Here is a 19,332-nt window from a genome sequence, read left to right on the forward strand (position 1 = left end):
TCAGCCCAGGCCACCGGCAGATTTGCAGCCTCACAGCAGCCCTGGGACTGCCGAGGATGTACCAAGGAGTGCTCAGTCTTTTGTGACCACAGGGAAGAAACACGTTGAATCTAAATGTCACGGGATAAAGGCTCATTCCCGGCAGCGGTGGCAGTGCCAATCAGGTGGCAAGTATGGAAGCACTGTCAACTTGGTTGCAGCCAGCAATGGCTCTATATCCTCCAACTCCAGCAGTCTAGAAAGCCTTGGAAGCCCAGAGTTCCCCAAGCGCTGGTCTGAAACTTCTCGAAGGCAAGTGGGCACCCTGCAGAGGGAAATGAACGCCTTGTTCGTTCAAAAACTGGAGGAAATTCGAAGTAAATCCCCTATATTCTTTACTGGTAAGACCAGATTTGCTTCACCCTCTCCACCTTAGGCCACATCATTGTCTCGGCTTCTGCATAGCATCGTTACGTAGAATCTCCCATGTGTTGTGCTACCAAGAGCTCTTGTTCTTTGCTTTTGGCAGTGACAGAAAAAAGGCTGCATAAATGTTGTTATTTTCTTTCTTCCCTAGATATGTCTGGCATAGATTAGTCCTTTCCATGCCTGGCTCACCATTTGCAGTAGTTTCAGTGTCACTAGTGCATCAGTGTTTAGATTGTTTGTTCAGGGGCTTTTGTTTTCTTGGGGATTTTTGGGTGAATGTGGTATGATACTAAGGAAATTTTAAGATCCAAACCAGAGCATTAAGGTGGAATTGAGTATGGCAAACATGTACCAACAAACAGTATTCCCATTGCCAGCATTTGTGTTTCCCTGAGGGATAACCACGTCAGGAATGGTATCTAATGTGCACTCTGCTAACAGGAAAACCAGCTCCTTCCTCAAAGACCTTGCAAAATTACTGCCATCAGTTCAGGGAGTCCTGGACAGAATATTCTGGTCTGGGTTATTCAGGAAATCACTTCATGAATACAACAGACCATTCTGGTCCTAAATGTGTAAATCCCCAGTATGCAAACGTTTATAGATGTGCTTAATGTCAGGGGAATGATTTGGCTGTGACCTGAGGGCACTGTTGCAGAATATAAAGCAGCAAGGTATGTGATGTGGCGTTAGCTGACATCAGCCAAGCTGAGGGGACTGCCAGCATTTCCCAGCTGCCAAGGAAAATGTGCCCACTGAAAGGAGGACTGCCGAAGGTACAGCAGTTCATGGTTGTTTCAAGCCAGGAATACACATGTGGTCAGTGGGATCTGTGTGTCTGTGAGGGTGGCAGACAGGAGCAGAGGCAGTCAAGGGCCACATTTCAGTAAGGAAACTGGCTTTTTTAAAGTTTCCTGATTTGGCAGGAGAGGGGAGGGGAGAGATTTGGACAAGATTTTTTTCTGTTTCATAGAATTCTGAAGAGGAAGTAAGGAAACAGAGCTTTTGTCTGTGACTACAAGAGCTCCTCCTCCCTCTTAATTGCCATTGGGCACTGATGGTTACATTTTCAGGAGCAGTTAAGTGACCTCGGTGCTTCTTCAGATGCAAACACTTCTGTAGTGATAGACTCTCATGTCCATCTATACTGGGCTTCCTTAAAAGCCTCATACAGAAACTGAAAACCTTCTATTTGATCAGTTTCATCTAGTTGGGTGGCTACACTTTTTCTGTATTTCTCTCTCTTTTTTTTTAACCTATTTTTCCCAGTATCTGCTTTGAGCTTTGAGGGAAATACCAGGACAGTGGGAGGGAGAGAGAAGTTTGCTGGTTCCCATGGCTTGATGCTAATCCAAAGCAGAACTCTTTCTATGCCTAAATTATTGGCATTGGGCTTTTCAAAAGCTCTGAGTGGTGTGGCATATGAAACCCTTTCCCATTGTCAGTGCCAGCTCCCCTGCCAGCCCCCCAAGTCACTAAACAAATATTGTGATATGCTTGAAATTTGATTAAATCCATCTGACTTCTCAAGCATGGAATCAGCAAACCTTTGAAATGGTGCAATAGTCACTTGGACTGGATGCTGATGATCCAGTGACAGACACTGTGTTTGCACAAAGAGCATGCTTTCCCCATCCTCTTGTTATTTTAGTGCTTTGGGCCAAGAAACCAAGGAAACCAGTAATGTCAGCCTAACAGGGCTGCATTTCATAATTACCATTCTGCTGATGGGAAGTGCCACGAGGATGGGACAGGAAACTATAGTCTCCAGTTGTCCCCTTTATGGCAACAGCATTACAGTTGCCAGTGTTTTGCCTTGTAAGCGTGCCTTAAACTATGCTGATGGCCCAGCCTGGATGAGGAGAAGGAGAGCTGGTTAGTCTGAGCAGCTCTGGACTCCTCCTGATAATCCTCTTGATACTGAAATGTCTGCTGTGTCATGAACGGTGGATCTTGCTTATGAGCACGTGTGTCTTCTTCCCCTCTAACGCTCCCAGCTAATGCCATATAGGCCACTGAACAGTGTCCCCATTGCTGAGCTTCTTGTCTCTGCTGGATTGGAAATGCTGGTGCTGAAGGGAAAGGCCTGATGCGTCCTTGGTGGGTTTTGGTAACACAGATGATCTTTTTCCATAGCCTGAAGAGAGGGCTGTGGAGGAGAGGAGGACATCTTCCCTTCTCCAGTTCAGTGCTCTGTGTTTCTTGAACCGTAGCAAAATCTGGTTTTTATCCTTCTGTGACAGAGTAATGGACTGAACATTCACCCATTTGTGGGTTCCACTCAGTGCTCTGGTTGGTCAGAAATTCTTAGGATCCTACAAAAATGTGTGAATATTTCTGTCTGTTTCCCTTCCCTCCCTCAGCACTAATTTTTTCCTGTTATCTGCACCTGCCTTCCCTACATTAACTGGATTTTTCCTCTGTTCTGTCCTATTATTCTACATGCACACTTTCTCTCTCTAGTTAAGAACTGAAAGGACCAGCAAGTCAAAGGTAACTGTCTCCTGAGTGTCACTGATTCAAGCACCTTGTCCTGGTTTGTGTTTGTTTCCTACCTCGATAATTATCTGCTCCTGTACTCCCAAGGTTGTTGTCTGCCTTTGCTAGTTCGGGAATGCATGTTTGCATTGTGGTTTGGAGATGTGGGAAACAGTCTTTTGGGCATGATTGCTTTGGCTCTTAGGGTACAGGGTTTAAACACTGCAGACAGCATTGTCTTCAGGTAATTGGTGCTTGTAGTGACTCCTCAGGATCGTGCTGCCAGCCTGCTGTTCAGGAACCATGCAGCTGTGTGGTTTAAAAAACAAACCACAGGCTTCTAGGAAAACAAGGTTGTTCTGTTTGGAGTTTTCATTTCGTTTGTGTTTGACTACCTTCCATTGTGTGCCTACAGATCATTGTCTTTGTGATCCACTCCAGAGATCCTGTGCTGCTTCTCTTCCGAGTGACAGATTGTTGGGATCGTATCTGTTGGTTGGGCAGTGGCATTCTGATCATTATACATGGTCTGATTATGGTCTGATGCACTGACAGTTTGAGTGCTGGAAGGAAGGAAGGAAGGAAAAGAGCAATTCAAGTCGTGCTTGGGTGGAGGAGGAGGAAAAGTTAGTTTGAGAGGGGACACACAGAACACAACGAAATTGATGGTACAATTGTTTGAATAAGATGATCAGAAAGTAATATGGTGCTACTTTATATGAGCTGAGATTGTTTGAAAGCAACAGGGCTATTGGGTGGCCAGACTGCATGAGCAGACATTTCTGTTGCCTTTAGCATGGTTAATATGTGCAGCTACTACTTGAAAACCAAAGTGATAGCATATAGAAAATAAAACTTCAGCTAAACTGCAGTTGTGATAGCTAATGAACCCTGTGTCTCTTTTTCTTCTCTCCCTGTCTTTCATGTCTCTCAAGCAGATGTCTGCCATTTCTCCATACAGAGGTCAGTCACTTCTTTATGCAGCCTAGAAACTATCACTGAAGAGCCTGTTATTGCCAATGAAAACCATCATGCCAGCGTTTTCTTCCCTCTACCCGTTGCTCCTTACAGTGATTCTGAGGAAGGGTCTGTGTCTGATCATTCCACTGAATCTCGATCAGAAGCAAGCAGCACATCCAGCCAGCCTCAAGCATCTCTACTCACCAGAGAACAAAGAAGAAATCTGGCTGCAGTAGACCAAGCACAGGTAGTCACAAGAGCTGACACAAGTTTAGTAGTGCGGGGAGATGAGAGGACGAGCATGGCAGGATGTCTGAAAGAAGAAAATGGTTGGACACAGGCATGCAGTAAAGCTGAAGATCAGTATGGATCAGCAGCACATCCTCAGACAGCCTGGCTGGGAGTGGCAGCAGATCAGAGTGCTGGCCAACCTGTTGCAAACTGCCAGAAGCAAGATGACCAACCAGGTCAGGTTTTACCAGACAGGAAAAGCACCACTGACTCCAAAGGGCAACAACTTGGTGCAGCGCCTGTTGTACCACAGCGAAACAATGTGATTAGCAGCACACAGACAACTTTGCCTCCAGACACTGTCCAGAAAGCCCAGGCTGCACGGGCTCTGCCTGCTTCTGTTTCTCAGATGAGCTCTTACATGTTAGCAAGAAGATCAAAGAGTGAAGGACTGAAGATGTCAGACTCCTCAGCCTTAATAAAAATTCCAAGCAGCCTGTCTCCAGCAGCAGAAGTGTACTTTGATGCCACTGTTAATGACAGGATATGGAGCAAGCTAGATGGCAGCAATCATCGTGACAGCATGTCTTCCTCTTCCAGCATGTCCTCCAACGACACTGTGATCGATCTCTCCCTCCCCAATCTCGCTCGCAAAAGCCTCCCGGATCTTGGCATCCGCCACGACGGCTTCGAGCCGCTGGCCCTGCGGAAGGGGCTGCGCCCGCGGTCTGCCACAGCAGCCGGCAGCGAGATGCCACTGGTGAGCAAGAGCAAATCCAATCCGAACCTGAGGTCTGGCCAGCTGCCAGCGGATGAGCTGTGCCCCCGACCTCTTGCCAGGAGCCCTCAAGATACGTTCTCATCCATTCCTAGGAGGCACACGTGGAGCAGGCTCTACATAGAAAGCCTCAGACAGTCTGCCAACAAATCCAAAGCACACGATACGGTTGGGAATAACCAGGCAAAATCCAAGAGTCTTGGAGACCTCACCTCTGATGACATTGTGTGCACTTTTGAAAGCAAATACCGTAGCATCAGCAGGAGCTTTGTCACTCGGTCAATGCGGGAGCAGCGCCGCTCTCCAGGCCTCAGATCCTCGGTCCAGTCCCAGGATGGGCTGACGGAGCAGCTAAAGAAGCTGACGGCCTTCCAGCAGGAAAACGATATCACCTCTCCTATTAGTCTTGATCCAACTGAATCTGAAGAGGAAGGGGAGAGCCTGGGACTCCTTCGCAGGTCTTCGTCTCGCAGCCAGAGCAGGGTGCGGTACATTGCCAACAGGGCGAAGCAAGCCCAGGAGAGGCAGCGGCTGCAGAGCCTGGGCCAGCTCAGCGGGAGCCCCATCGAGGAGAGGGGCAATCCAGAGGGAGCCTGCAGTGTTGCAAAAGCACTTTGTATGGATGTAGCTTCTCCTGCCATGTTTACATCCCAGCCCACGAACCAAACTGATTATAATGCCGACACAGAAGTCTTCTTTATGCTCAAACTGTAATGCTGGGGAGCACTGGAGAAGGCAATGTTTACATTCCTGTCTAAACAAAACATAGTGGCCTGAGAGGCACAAACTGTCCTCATATGGCTTAGTGCTTCCTGGCCTTCCCTTTGTGAGGGCACTTAGTGTCGTGGCTCCAGAAGAACACGAGTGTTACGTTTGTCAGCGGTTCATGGAAACAGAAAGCCAACTGAAATTGGAAAGTGGGATTTTTACAGCTCTAATGAGCTGACCTTATTATTTTTTCTTTTCCCAGCCTCAAATTTGGCCTCCTGTGTGTGTGACAACTTCTTGCATTTGCAAGTTGCTCATATTCTTTACTAATTTCAGCAGTTGCTTCTATAACAGGCAAACCTCTACGTGATGTTAACGACAGCTGAGGTAAATTTTGCTCGTACAAATTGTGGATCCATGAGAACAGGCTGGGCTCAGGATCATGCTCCCTCTTCTGTTTTATTCTTTGGAAGAGTTTGAGGCCTCTGAGGGTGTCTTCTCTGGGAAACAATCAAATTTGCACTCTAATTGTTTCATGAGTTAATAATGTAGTAGATAAAGTCCATCTTCCATATGGAGCTGTTTATTTCAGTGAAAGTCCATATTGTCTGACTCTTTAAAGAAGAGCTCTCACGATGTTCCAAAGCAATGCTTTTTTAAAGCTTGTTTATATAGATAACTATATGTACACATCTGTGTGTATGCAAGTGTATGTCTTCACATATATGTACCCATGCACACAAACTGAACTGTGACTGTTCCTTGTCTCACAACATGATCTGTGGGAATGAGACAGGAGAGAGAAGGGAATTACTAAAAATAGACAGGAAATGTCTTCTGGCTTTAAGGCAGAAATGGCTACAAAGCATGCTAGTCTTCTTGAGAACAGCACTGTCCCTTCTGTATGGTGTTTGAACAATGCTGCTGTACATAGCACTTTTTGGATGAATTTTACTCTTTCTGTATTGCACTGCCATGCAAAATTTTCAATGATATGTTTTAAAAAGATATCTATTTAATTTTTTAGCTGGCCATGTTTAGAATGAAATACCAACCTACACAGCATCATCATTCCCCCCCATTTTTTCTACTTGTGTTTGTAGGGATGTTGTTGTCCCTCTCCCCAGAGAATGATGTCATTTATTATAGATGTACATTCTATCAGTGATGGAGCAGAATGTTTACTGAGATGCATTTGAAAAGAGAGAGGTGTAATTTTATTTCAGGCTGCATAGAGTCCCTATTATTGAGAGGATATTTTGCTTTGTTTGTAATGATTCTTTTGTGTATATTGCAATACCTAAACAAAAGACTGTTTGTAAGCCCACCTTACACTACTAAAATAAACATATTTAACCTTCCTGCTGTGACTCTTCAGCTGTAACATACCACACCTCTAGTAGTCTGTGGTATACAAACAGATACCAGAACTGAAGTGCAGCTGTAGCTAAAGGCACCATCATGACATGGAGACAGGGGCTGGGAGGGGCTACATTCTCTGACTAAATCTTTTCAAATGGTCTTCAGCGTGTTTTGCTCAACACTTTCTCTCAGTTTTCCATCCTGGCTCAGATCTTCGTTGCTCATCTTCTTAATTTGGATGAGAGGCCCTTGAGGTTTGTGCAACAAAGGTCTGCAACATGCACTGAAGTGACCCTACAATATCACTGCAGCCTCTGAAGGGAAAAAAGGTAAATCAGCAGCAAAATGTGTCATCTGCCAAGATCAGTCTCACATTGTATCTAACACAAGGCAAATTTCATTAACATTCTCTAGATGAAAAGTCCCACTGTAGTACTTGAGTTTGGGGCTGAAAAGCTGCAGGGAGCTGCTGCTTTTTTATCTTTAAAGCAAGAAAGTACATGCAACTTGACAGCTTTAGAAAGTAGTCAGTGTTTAAAAGGCCTGTTTGTGTCTTTTCAAAGACCCAAGTTCTACAAAGGGATGAATTTTATCTCTAATTGCTGTAGCAGCAGTAAAGGGATGTTAAAGGGATGCCTCACAGGAGTAGCAGCGGTTAGGGGATGTCTCACAGGAGTAGCAGTGGTTAGGGGATGCCTCACAGGAGTAGCAGTGGTTAGGGGATGTCTCACAGGAGTAGCAGTGGTTAGGGGATGCCTCACAGGAGTAGCAGTGGTTAGGGGATGCCTCACAGGAGTAGCAGTGGTTAGGGGATGCCTCACAGGAGGCAGCACCTTGCAGCACTGAAAAAGCTTTCCTTTGTCCAAGTTTTTTAAAGGTGGTGTCTGGATGGAACTTGCTGGGTGCTTGTGAAATCAGCAGTAACTGCCTTCATGGCTTGGTTTGTTACACTGCCTGAGACCATTTATGCTGTGTGGGTAGGGGGGTGCTACTGAAGTCTGAGAACACTTCCTTGGCCACAGCTCATCCATCTGTCACACTGGTAACGCTGCCTGGAGAAAGCCCATGTTGTGTCCCTGCTGGCTGTCACAGAGACAGCGAGTGTGTTCCCTGCCCAGAGCTCTTCCTGTGGGGCCTCAGACTCTGTGTGTTTGAGCTCATTAAACTGTGGGATTAGAAGTCCAGAGTTTCCAAATTAGAAGCAGGGTGTTATAAGCAGCTAGATTTGGTCTGTAGGCCTCCAAGGCAGTGTTTAAGAACACTGATGATAAACATTTGATTGTATCTTTAAAAGCTGATTCTGTCTGTGCTGAGCTGCTCTCAGCTGCTGTGGTTGAGGTTATCAGCCCTCATTAGCAGCCAGCTGTGAGAAAACACATCCCATCGTGTTTGTTTCCTTAAGGACTAGAAAATATTCATGAAAAGCAGCTGGAAGCCTCAGCTTATCTGATTTTGCTGTGTTTTCCCCTACCTTGCAGCCCTTCTGCAGAGTCTCTGGAGCATTAGCTGTGAGGTGAGAATGCAAGGAACAAATCACGTTCAAGCTATTAAAGGCAGCACCTAGAGATGAACCTGCTCAGAGGCCAAAGCCCACAGAGAAATCCAAGGTGATCAGATCTTTCTGGATTGTTTTTCTGTTTTGCCCTGTAGAGAGGAGGTAATTACTATCTGTAACATATCTTAGCAGCTGGCCATAATTCATACTGCAAGAATGATTCACACCTTTTGGGCTCGGAAGTGCACTCTGAGTGATACAAGGACTCTCCCTGATTGCAGTGAGCTGTGGCTCAGCCCCTTGAACTCTGTTGGGGCTTCACCAGATGCAGCCTTCTGAGCATTTTTTATTTAGATGTAAGCAATGTTTGACTCTGCAGAGACAAGCTGTGTTGTGGTGTTTCATAATTGATTTACTGAGTGGCATGTATGGAAAGAGCTTAGGGAAGAAGGCCAAGAGGTGCCAGCTGCTGGAGCATTTTCCATCTTGCAGTCAAGTAGAGAGTAAATTTTTGTTCCTTAAGTGTGGATGTGCTCCAGCTCCCTGGGAGAGGAGTTGTAACAGCTCACTCTGCTGAATGCCTGTGAAGGCACTTCATGGTTATTACAGTGCCTTGATGTGTGTATTTATAAGTGACCTGGCCCAACAGAATGAGCCAGCTGGCAGTGTTGTGCTTTAGCTCACTTTTGAAGTGAAGCTAGTAAATGGAAGGATAACGGGGCCAGGAATTTCACTGCTGTGAGTGTGTGTTAAATGCAACTGAGCAGAGTTTAATGGCTTCCCCTGAAGCTCTGGCCTTCCTTCAGCAGCTGAGGCATTGCGAGGAAGTACTACATGCATGTAACATTTGGGATTTTTTGGTGTTACATGTGAGTTCCCAGCTGATCTCCTGAGACAGTTACAGAGTGGAGAAAGTGTTGAGCATGGGCACAGCTTGATAGGACACAGCTCTACAGAGAGAGGACTTCTACAGGAGCATGCAGCAGGCCACTAATAAAATTTTCAGTCTCAGTATTCAAGTTACTGGACTAAACTGCTTCCAGATATTGCCTCTTTGCTGGGTGTAGTCTCCTCCTCTTTCCCAAAACCCCAGGTGCCCCTGGAGGCTGCAGTAGAGCTGACATGTTCTGCAGAAACCCCTTAGCCTGGCTCCTCCCTCTGGTTTGTCTTTATAAGAGCCTTGAAGCCTGTGAGAGTTCAGTGTTGCAGCAGTTTCATTGTGACTGGTCATCGAGTTGCTTCTGCTGGTACCCAGCCAGACAAAGGGAGCTAGGAGACACTGAAGGAGTCACTGTAAGTGAGATACTGCCTTTGGTCACTGCTCTTCTCCTTCTAGATGACAAGGGTCAAAGCCTGTGTGCAACAGACTGTCTCCTTCCTAGCTGACAGCTGCTCATCTTTTCCCCTGCTGTTTTAACCCTGGTGCCTTCCTTCAGCACTGTGTACAGAGGTCTGCTTGAGGAGTTGCCTGTTTCATTTACACTTGGAAAGACTGAGAACCTTCTGAGGAGCAAGAGCTGATTCTAGCAAAGTAGCTTTGTCATTCCTTTGTTTTATTATAAAGCCAGCATGACAACTCTGTGGTACCTCCTCAGGTAGATGGTTTATGGATGTGGCAGTGGTTAGTTGAACAGTATCTAAGGAGCTCTGCACACTGGAAGGCACTGAACCCATCTGCCCTCCCAATATTCTCTCTCTGATTCTGTTTCTCTTTAATACTTAATTGGACTAGAGACATCTGTCAGCCTTTGCAAAATCTCTCTTTATTTGCACACATTTACACTCTGGTTGGTGAAATATAACCAGCTCTGATTGGCTCCTTTAAATAAAGATGGTTTTGTAATATGTACTGACTTGTAAGGGGAAAAGTAGCAGTGATTTAGAGGTTACAGGCACCAGGAACAAGGCAGCTCCTCCCTGGGTCATTCTGAAGACTGCTGCTACTCTCCTTTCTGTGCCCCAGTGGGTGATTTTGCTGTTCAGTTCATGTGCTGCTCTGGCTGCCACTTTGTTTATATTCTGCAATTACTTTTTAGGAACTGTAGCTCAGATGTGAGTCCAATCAGAGTATTCTCATTTTGAAGTGCTTTTTCACAACAACAACAAAGACAGCATTTAAATTGAACCCAGAAGGAATCTTGTGTGTCAGTTTTCTCTCTCTTTCTCTGAATTTTTCACCCAATAAATGAGGGAAGCTCCTGAGCTGTGATGGCAAGAGCTTCCACGGGAGTGCAGGGCTGGGGAAAGCTTCATCAAAGTTGATGAGGTAAGATCAGCTGAGGCCAGTGCTTTCTGAGCATCAGTCAGAAGCAAGTAATACCAAAGGTAGGATTTGTGTTTTGCCTCTACAGTCTCCTGAGTGGGAAGTTTTCTTGGGCATTTTAAATACAGGTTTTATAACTTCTGGGGCGATGGTGTCCTGACAAATGCAATCAAAAACACTGCAGCAGCCTGAAACTTAATGTGACCTGTCACTGAATGTTTTCATAGCTTCCTTTTGCCAGTGGATATTTCTGCTCCAATGGACAACAGCCTTCACTTCATGATCTGTGTGATTACAACCATGCTGCTCCTGAGAGAATCAAGCCAGGCAGGTGAGAAAAATGATCCAGAAATGCTGGCTGCATCCAGATCTGGATTGGCTCCCTACAGAATGTGAATTCTTTCAGTCTGTAACTGCTGGTGCTTACAGAGTTTTGTCTTAATCTAAGAAGAAAGAGGGGGTGCTGGCAAAGGATACAGAGGCAAGAGCCTAGAGAGGGAGGAAGGAGTAGAAAGGCAAGGAGGACAGGTCTTAACAGTGGCTCAGGCTTTTTCACAGGAGGTGAAGCAGAGAGTGGTCTCTGCTAGAAGGCTGAGCAGGCTCAGAGACCGGGCAAGGACAAGGCTGCCTTGCAACCACAGACATTTCCTGCAGCCAGCCCCCTTTGGGGAACAAGAGTGGAGGGATGAGCCTCTTCTTTGTCTTACATTTCTGTGGGCTCTCACAATGAGGACTTGGCTTCTGAGAAGTGTCACTGCAGTGAGCCTTGAGTTAGTGCTGCAACTTGATTACTTCTGGTCCTTTCAGGAGTTCTCACAATGGGGCTTTGAACAGCTGCATCCAGCGCCGCTGTGGGGAGCTGCGGCCCTCAGTACAGCCTGTGTGCTTCCAAGAAACCCTAGCAGGTCTTCAAAAAGGAACCTCAAAATGCTTTTACTGGCTTTAATGAGTTCCTAAAGGGAGACAAGAGAACTCCTTTGTGAAGATTTCCAGCTCCCATGGAGAAGTGGAGAGAGGGAAGAAACGAGTTTTGTTTTCCAGTGATGTGGAGTTGCACACAAGGCCAGAGAATGCAAACCCAGAGAATGAGCCAGGCCCAATCAGTGAATATGGTATTATATTTAATGAAAAACTCAGCTTTTGCTTGCAAGACTGAAAGCACCCTAAATGTTTGTTTAATCTTGAGGGATTTTTGGCTTTTGCACTGTGAATTCTTTGATTCCAGGCAGCAATACTGTACACACTCCAGAAGAAACATCCTGGGCAACTAGTGAGTCACAGGGACACAACTGTGGGTTTCATTCTGCACTTCAGTCAGTGTAGTTTAGCTCTCCAGCAGCTGGGGTGGGAAGGGGAATCTTTGGATCAAATAGTTTTCTCAGGACTTGTTAAAAGTCACAGACCAGAGACTGGAACCCAGAAGTGTCACCAGCCTCAGCAGCAGGTGGATCTCGGTGTTTTTACCAGGGAGGGGAGCACCATTGCTTTGGTTTCACACACGGGAAACTGAGGCATGGGAAGCACAACTGACAGGTCAGTACAGATCATGGCAATTTGGCACTTGGTGTTCCCTGCAGTGCTTGTCTGCAGGGTTGCACTGACATGGCACTTAAACTCTTCATCACTGTTACATGCTTTCTGTTCTCTGACAGGATTCAACACAGGACAGGCTTCCTGGTCCCTCTTTCTTTAACACTCTCACTCTTGGCTTCTGGTTTTGGCCATGTGCCTTCTGGAGGTTTTAGTTTTCATAGGGAGCAGAAGTCAGGGTGCTTACCATTTGAGGGAGGAACAGAGTAGGAGGTATTGGAGAGGTTTCTGCTTCAGGGGCTGCAGCTCCTTTGGCTACCTTGACAGTAGGACCCAATCATTAGCAGAGGATGGAAGAATAAGAAAGCACTGGTGTTTTGAACTTAATGATGATGAATTTCTGGTTGTTTACAGAGCTTTTCCTTAGAGTCATAGACAATGTTTTGCAGGAGTTAGGGGGAAATCTTAGTTAAGTAGCAGGAGAGCTGACTTTTCACCCTGTCAGGGAGGGCAATAAGGTGTGAATGAGAGCCATCATCATTAAGTCACAATTGGAACCTTTTGCAGCCTGAACCTGACTGTGCAATTCTGCTTCTGTTTGTTTCACACTATTACTGTGCTGTGAATGAGGAACCAAACTGCTGCAAGTCACTGCCCTGGGAGCTTGTGTGTCAGGGGTAATGGTTCTGTATTTAAGTGCAGTACAGAAGGAGGGGATGAAGCTTCACTTTAAGGAGCTGTAAATAAAAGCCCTGCAAGAAGTTGATTTTTGTTGTGTTTTTTCAGGAGCTACAAGGAGTGATGATGCTGTTAATAAGGTATGTCTAATGTTTGGTGGTGCAGAGCATGTGTGCAAAAGGTCTTACATTTTAAGTTCAGAAAAAGATGTGGCCATGGTTTGCAGTGCTGTTAATGTCTGTCTGGAAACATCACTGTGTAATTGTGGAATAAAGAGATGCATTTAAGGCCAACAAATCTTACAGAATGAGACTGCTTTACTCATAAAAGCTTGAGTTGTTCCAAAGTGCTGATCAGAAATCATCTCAAGTTGTGTGACTGTGTAAGGCTGGAAGATGTACTCTTGAATTCAACCTTCCCTGCAGAAGTTAATTCACATTTCCTCTCCTCCTCCCCTCAGGTGTCCTACTGTTCTGTGTCTTCTGGAATTGCCCTCTAATGAGACCTTAATTGGCTGCTAACTGTTTTGTCTGCAGCATTCATTGATGTCTTTGGAAGACTGTATGCACCGTGTGTCTGAAGAATTGTGACAGCATTTAAAGTGATTTTTGTTCATCAAAGAGTGCTGACAACACACAATGAAGTGAAATGCTTGTGATTTATTAATTACTGTTAGGGAACAGTGGTTTGGGGGTTGCTGCAGCTTACAGGGGCAGATTTATAGCTAGAGTTCTTGCACATGCACACCCACCCCCCCAGCACCTACCCCAAGTTAGGACCAAGCCCTGGCTAAGTGGGACCAGTCTGGCAGTTTGAAATCCAGTTATTTCTTCTTCATTTTTTGATTTGCAGGGCACTGGCTCAAGGGGACCAGAAGAGGCTCTTCCAACTCTGACTGTCACAACCATCCTGGTAAGGCAGTGACACAACACTGGTGGTGTCTGGGAAATACATGGAGTTACTCTTTGCCTTTTTCCCCCCCACCCATACATTTGCAAGGGGGTGGGTTGAGTCTGTCTTTGGCACTGATATCCCTGTTCATCACAGAGTGGTTTTGGAGGTGCAAGTTGTCTGTAGTTTGTCTGTCTTTGGCACTGATATCCCTGTTCATCACAGAGTGGTTTTGGAGGTGCAAGTTGTCTGTAGTTTGCAATAGGAGGACTCAAGGACTGCCAAAGCCAGCCTACAAAATGCACTGGGCATACACTTCTATAAATGGCTGCTCTGTGTAGACAGCCAGGCCTTTTTACTCTGGGTACATCTGGGTTGTCATGTTACCTGTGTGTTCTTTCTGTCCTGCAGTGTAAAGCTCACACATTTGCAGGAATTAAAACCAGGCTTAATGATGACCAGTTGCACAGGGATGTGGGAGCATGTGAACTGTGGGGCTTTTCCCTCCATATGCAGGAAGATCCTTACATGATGGTGAGAAGGGCAGAACTGGAGGGGTACTGCATGGATTTACTGAAAGCACTGGCTGCAATGCTTCACTTCAGCTACAAGGTGAAGGTGGTGGGCGATGGGCAGTATGGTGCCATCGCTTCCAATGGCAACTGGACAGGGATGATTGGAGAAATTCTGACACAGGTAAGCTTCCATTTAGAACTTTGGCAAGTAGCTGTAGGAGAAAACAGTGATAGCAGCTCTTGGGCTTTGTTAGAATAACAGCTCACTAAGGAAACAAAGGTAAAGGCTTTAAGTAAAGCTTAACCTTGAACTCACAAGGTGAAGCCTGGCACTTTCACAGTGCTAATCCCCCAGACTCTTCAAGGAGATGCTGGAATGCACATCTTACCTCACCCTGTGCCATTCCCTGTGGCTAGTGTTCTCTCAACTGTTGGTAACACTTGATTTAAACCTTCTTTGCTCCTCTGAACCAGAATCAGATACCATTGCACTGAGCAGTGCAAAATGGAAAGTTGTGCTATTTCTTGGAGCTCACAGTCTAGGATGGCTCTTGTCTGCTGACACAGGGAAGTGATTTAGGATGGTATTCATGATTTGCCATGTAGAAATCTGCTCACTCAACCTGGGAAGCATTCTGAGTGACAGACATCTTGAGGGAGGTTGGATGGTTGGTTGTGCTTTATCTCCATTGCAGGAAGCAGACCTTGCAGTGGCTCCGCTGACAGTGACGTCGGCGAGGGAAGAGGTGGTTTCCTTCACCACACCGTTCCTGCAGACCGGGATTGGAATCTTGCTTCGAAAAGACACAGTCTCTCAGGAGATGTCTTTCTTCCACTTCCTGTCTCCTTTCAGTAAGGAGACCTGGACTGGCCTTTTGTTTGCCTATGTGCTGACGTGCTTCTGCCTCTTTCTTGTTGCCAGGTATAAATGAATTTGTTTCACAGATTATGTCCAAGTCAACTGCTTTGTCAGGTGTGAAGAGATCTCAGTTCTAAAGGAAGTATCAGGCTGCATTTTGCTGTGTGGGTCCAGAACCAGGGCTAAACAAACTTCTGTCACATCAGACTAAGGCAGCATTAAGAGTAGCATCTCCCCATGAACAGCACCGTATCTCTTGATGTGGATTACCTGGGTTTGCCAAAGGACTGTGTGTTGGTGCTTCAGCTCTTCTGTCTCACTTTTTTCAGAGTTTGTTTTGAAGTATGACCATGTTCCTACGTGCAGGTCTCTCAAGACCCCCTGAGCCATCACTGTTGCAAACTACTTGAGGCATTGAGCAGGAGTAATTCCTCTGCACTGGTTACAGTGGAACTCGGGTGAAGGAGGAGCTACCACGGAAGGAAAGGGCATTTCCAGGCTATGTGCACTGCTGCAGCACACTGCACAATTAGCTGTGCTTTCTCCCCTGAGTGTCTGGTTTTATCCTGTCATTTCCCCACAGATTGAGCCCCTGTGAATGGAATGAGCCAAAGAACGAAGAGAACCACTTTACCTTCTTAAATAGCCTCTGGTTTGGAGCAGGGGCACTTGCTCTGCAGGGTGAGCCAGGAGGGCTGCAGCAAAGCTGGGGGGGCAGCATGGGCTTTATAAGCCTTTAAGGCTTGTGCATTAAGTAGCTGCAGGGCAACGTCTGCAGTTTGGCCTTTAATTGAAGGGAAGGTTTAACTGGGGCTCGTGGATCTAAAGTCTTCTGTCTCTCTCTCTCACCCTCCATCACTCCCCACACATCTCACATCTGTGGGGTGCAGGGGTGAGCCCTCGGCCCAAGGCGCTGTCGCTGCGTGTCATCGCCGCGGTGTGGTGCCTGTTCGCCATCGCGCTGCTGGCCGCCTACGTCGCCAACCTCACCGTGCTGCTGGGCGCCGGCACCGAGCAGCTCCCCGTCCAGACCTTCGAGGACCTTGTGAAGCAAAGGAACCTGGAGTTTGGGACCCTGGATGGCTCCTCTACTTTCTACTTCTTCAAGGTGCAGAGAACCTCACTGTGCATACACACGTGCCCAAGACCACCTCAGCTGGGGCCAGGTTGTTTTAACTTGTGCCTGTTGTCACCCCCCATCAGGAGTCACTGGCCTTCTTGGCCACCTGAGCATGCTGCTGGTTCACATTCAGCCACTGTTAGCCAGCCCCTCTCAGGGCCTTTCCCTCCAGCGGCTTTCCAGCCCCTCTGCTCTGCCCCAGCCTGGAGCGGTGCCTGGGCTTGGGGTGGCCCAAGTGCAGGACCCAGCCCTTGGCCTTGTTAAACCTCATCCCATTGCCCTGAGCCCACAGCTCCAGCCTGGCCAGGGCCCTCTGTAGAACCCTCCTGCCCTCACACAGATCTAAACTCCCACCCAACTTGGTGTCACCTGCAACACTGAGATCCCTGTAACACCGTGCATTACAGAGGAAACGTGTGCCAGCTCCATGCAGAGGGCTCAAAGGGCAATGGTTTAAGTACTCTTACTCTCCAAATTGTTTTGCAACTTTTGCACATACATGTGGATGTCTTTGGATTATTGTTTTACACTAAGTGTGACAGTTGGATTTTTGGGCTGCAGAACTCCAAGAATCCCATCCACCAGATGATCTATGAATACATGGACAAGAGACGAGACCACGTTTTGGTCAAAACCTACCAGGAAGCAGTTCAACGTGTGATGGAATCAAACTATGCCTTCATTGGGGAATCCATCTCTCAGGACCTTGCTGCTGCCAGGCACTGCAATTTGATCAGAGCCCCTGAAGTTATTGGAGCCAGAGGATTTGGCATTGCCACTGCCCAGGGTTAGTCACTGAGCACCACTTCTGTCCCACATCCCCCTTGGATATGATGGGTCTGAGGTAGCAGATGGACATTGGCCTGGCAGAGCTGAGTCCTGGAACTTGCACACACTTTCTGCCTTGACACCAGAAACCCAGTCTGAGCAAACTGGTGACCCTCTCGGGTGTCCTCGACTCCTTTGGGTTCTCTGGCTCGCCCCGGTCCCGGTAAGGCAGAGCTCCTCATGCATTTAGCAGGGTAGGCAGTTTGTTCTCCTGTGGGGCAGGACTGCTTCTATTTCTGAAAGTACCTTCACTCTGCATGACTCTGCAGGCATTGTCATAGCTGCTGGGGCAGGAGAGGGATGGTTACCTAAGAAAAGCCCTTGCCTCAGTCTGTTGCATTGTTGGTGGAATGAACATCTGACCCTGCTTGGTAGTGCAGCAGCAATTGCTTAAAAATGTTACAGTGGCTGTGATCTGTCCCATCCTCCTCTCTCTCTCTCATTCTGCTGCTGCCAGCATCCCCATGGACTAAGAAGCTCTCCATTGCTGTCCTCAAGCTGCGTGAGTCAGGGGACCTGGACTACCTGCGTAACAAATGGTGGGAGAGCAGTTGCCTTCACAGAAGCAGAGACAGATGGAGTCCTCTGCAGCCCCAGGCTCTGGGAGGGCTCTTTCTCACTCTTGCAATTGGCCTTGCTCTGGGAGTGATTGCAGCTGTGGCAGAGCTCTCCAACAAGAGCAGACTGGCAGCCGGGCACGTGAAGGTGGGTGATGGTGACGGGCTCCTGTCCTGCTTCCTCTGATCCTTTCTCAGGCCCCGTGCTCCCCCCTGCACCAAGCTGCAGTTCCACACTGATCACGCAGGGGTGAGGCTGAGGGGGCAGGACTTGCTCTGTATTCACTTTCTGAAGTGCTCAAATGTCACAGCTGGGGCTGTGTGACACTGTACCCCAAACAGGGCAGCAGTAACAAAATAACCCTCCAAAAGTACTAAGTAGAAACATTTACCGTAATGGCTGTGCAGGCAACCTGCATCCCAGTGTGCTGAGTGTGTACAGAGGAGTCAGTCACCAAGAACAAGTTTATTCTCAAGTATGGCTGTTCTTAAGTCATTTGACAAGCAGGAAAACAACATGTAAATGAAACTGCACCGGTGTCTGGCCGTGCACCTTGGTGCTCAGGCTGTCTGTCTGTCCCAGCAGGGGGGCTGTGCTCACCTGCATTCTGGGATGGAACAGCTCACCCTCTCCCTTCCTCCCCTTGTGTCTTGCAGAAGTCTTGTTGCTCTGTTTTCACGGAAGAGATTTGCACCCGGCTGCGTATAAAGGCGAATCCACGGCCGAGCCAGGAGCCTCCAGGCAGGGCCAGTGCTTGAGCACGGCCTCCAGCACGGGCAGGGATGAGGTTCACACAGTGTCTATCCCATAGGAACCACACCTGTGTAGGAGGATGTTTTTCTGCAAGGCTAGAGTGTTAGTTTTCTAACTGCAGACACAGAGAGCTTCTGATCACTGGTGGGAGATGGATACAGAAGAAAATGGAAGTGGCTTGGAACAATTTGAACTGGTAAGGGACAGAATGTAACAAAAGTCAGGGAAGATAAATCAGGATGGCAAAGGAAAGCTGAGATGGTGAGTCCTTCTTTAGTTTACTGTGTAAGTACATGAATGCCTGTGGGAGTAAGTGAGGTGGGACAGGTTAATGTGAAGCCTCTGTTTACTAACTACAGTTTGAGGTACAATCTTGAAAAATTAAAGCTCCCACCTGACTGTTCTGATCAAGAACTCCTCAAATATTTTACTTGTAAATAGACTGTACTCTTCCTGTCTTCCAAGCAGAAGATGCTGGTCACTGTGAGGTCATTTCTGAATCAGAAAGGACAGTACTGTTGCATAAACCCTCAAATGCATTCTCTGCAGTGGCCCAACACCCACAAAGGGAGCCCACACACTTGCAACTACTAGAGCTAAGAAATGCCAGACATGGGCTTGTCCTTTGTTTCCCACCAAAGGAAAAGTTTCACTATTTATCCACAGAGGATACTTTTTCTTACCTAGTTAACCTGATCAAGAAGGCTTTAGGAAGAAGACTGATAGTTAAAATCCAACAGTACTACAGCATGAAGTCTGGTAATGATTCAGTTGAAACACAAGTTCACCAGGCAAGGGTGAGGCAGTGAGGAATGGGCATGTGCTTTACTCCCTTGCTCTCAAAGAACCATCTTTGGAAACCAAGGGGAACAGGTACCTCAGCTGCATATTAAACAGTTTTCTAATTAAGCTGTTTT

General features: G+C 47.0%; 2 protein-coding genes across 2 annotated transcripts in view; both read left to right on the top strand.

Moving 5' to 3' along the window:
* Positions 1–6,880, top strand: part of PLCH2 (phospholipase C eta 2) — a 67,653-nt gene extending 60,773 nt beyond the window's left edge. The window contains exon 24 of the mRNA XM_062013083.1: positions 3,825–6,880. Coding sequence (XP_061869067.1) covers positions 3,825–5,569 — 1,745 coding nt within the window. The 3' untranslated portion in view covers positions 5,570–6,880. The remainder of the gene's footprint in view (positions 1–3,824) is intronic.
* A 290-nt stretch (positions 6,881–7,170) lies between these two features.
* LOC104563722 (probable glutamate receptor) lies at positions 7,171–18,542 on the top strand. The gene is made up of 12 exons (XM_062012941.1): positions 7,171–7,254; positions 8,404–8,532; positions 10,911–11,014; positions 13,000–13,031; positions 13,744–13,803; positions 14,299–14,478; positions 14,993–15,219; positions 15,740–15,837; positions 16,047–16,264; positions 16,838–17,063; positions 17,562–17,809; positions 18,319–18,542. The coding sequence occupies exons 2-12, from the start codon at positions 8,492–8,494 to the stop codon at positions 18,418–18,420; spliced, it is 1,536 nt and encodes a 511-aa protein (XP_061868925.1). The 5' UTR covers positions 7,171–7,254; positions 8,404–8,491; the 3' UTR covers positions 18,421–18,542.
* Positions 18,543–19,332: the final 790 nt, after the last annotated feature.

This window comes from Colius striatus, chromosome 21 (assembly GCF_028858725.1).
Source record: "Colius striatus isolate bColStr4 chromosome 21, bColStr4.1.hap1, whole genome shotgun sequence".
NCBI classification, from domain to species: domain Eukaryota; kingdom Metazoa; phylum Chordata; class Aves; order Coliiformes; family Coliidae; genus Colius; species Colius striatus.

Coding starts and splice junctions, on each gene's coding strand:
- LOC104563722 (XM_062012941.1), top strand. CDS start 8,492: ATGAACCTGCTCAGAGGCCAAAGCCCACAGAGAAATCCAAG. Junction 8,533..10,910: donor AGCCCACAGAGAAATCCAAG/GTGATCAGATCT, acceptor ATGTTTTCATAG/CTTCCTTTTGCCAGTGGATA. Junction 17,064..17,561: donor TGGCATTGCCACTGCCCAGG/GTTAGTCACTGA, acceptor TGCTGCTGCCAG/CATCCCCATGGACTAAGAAG.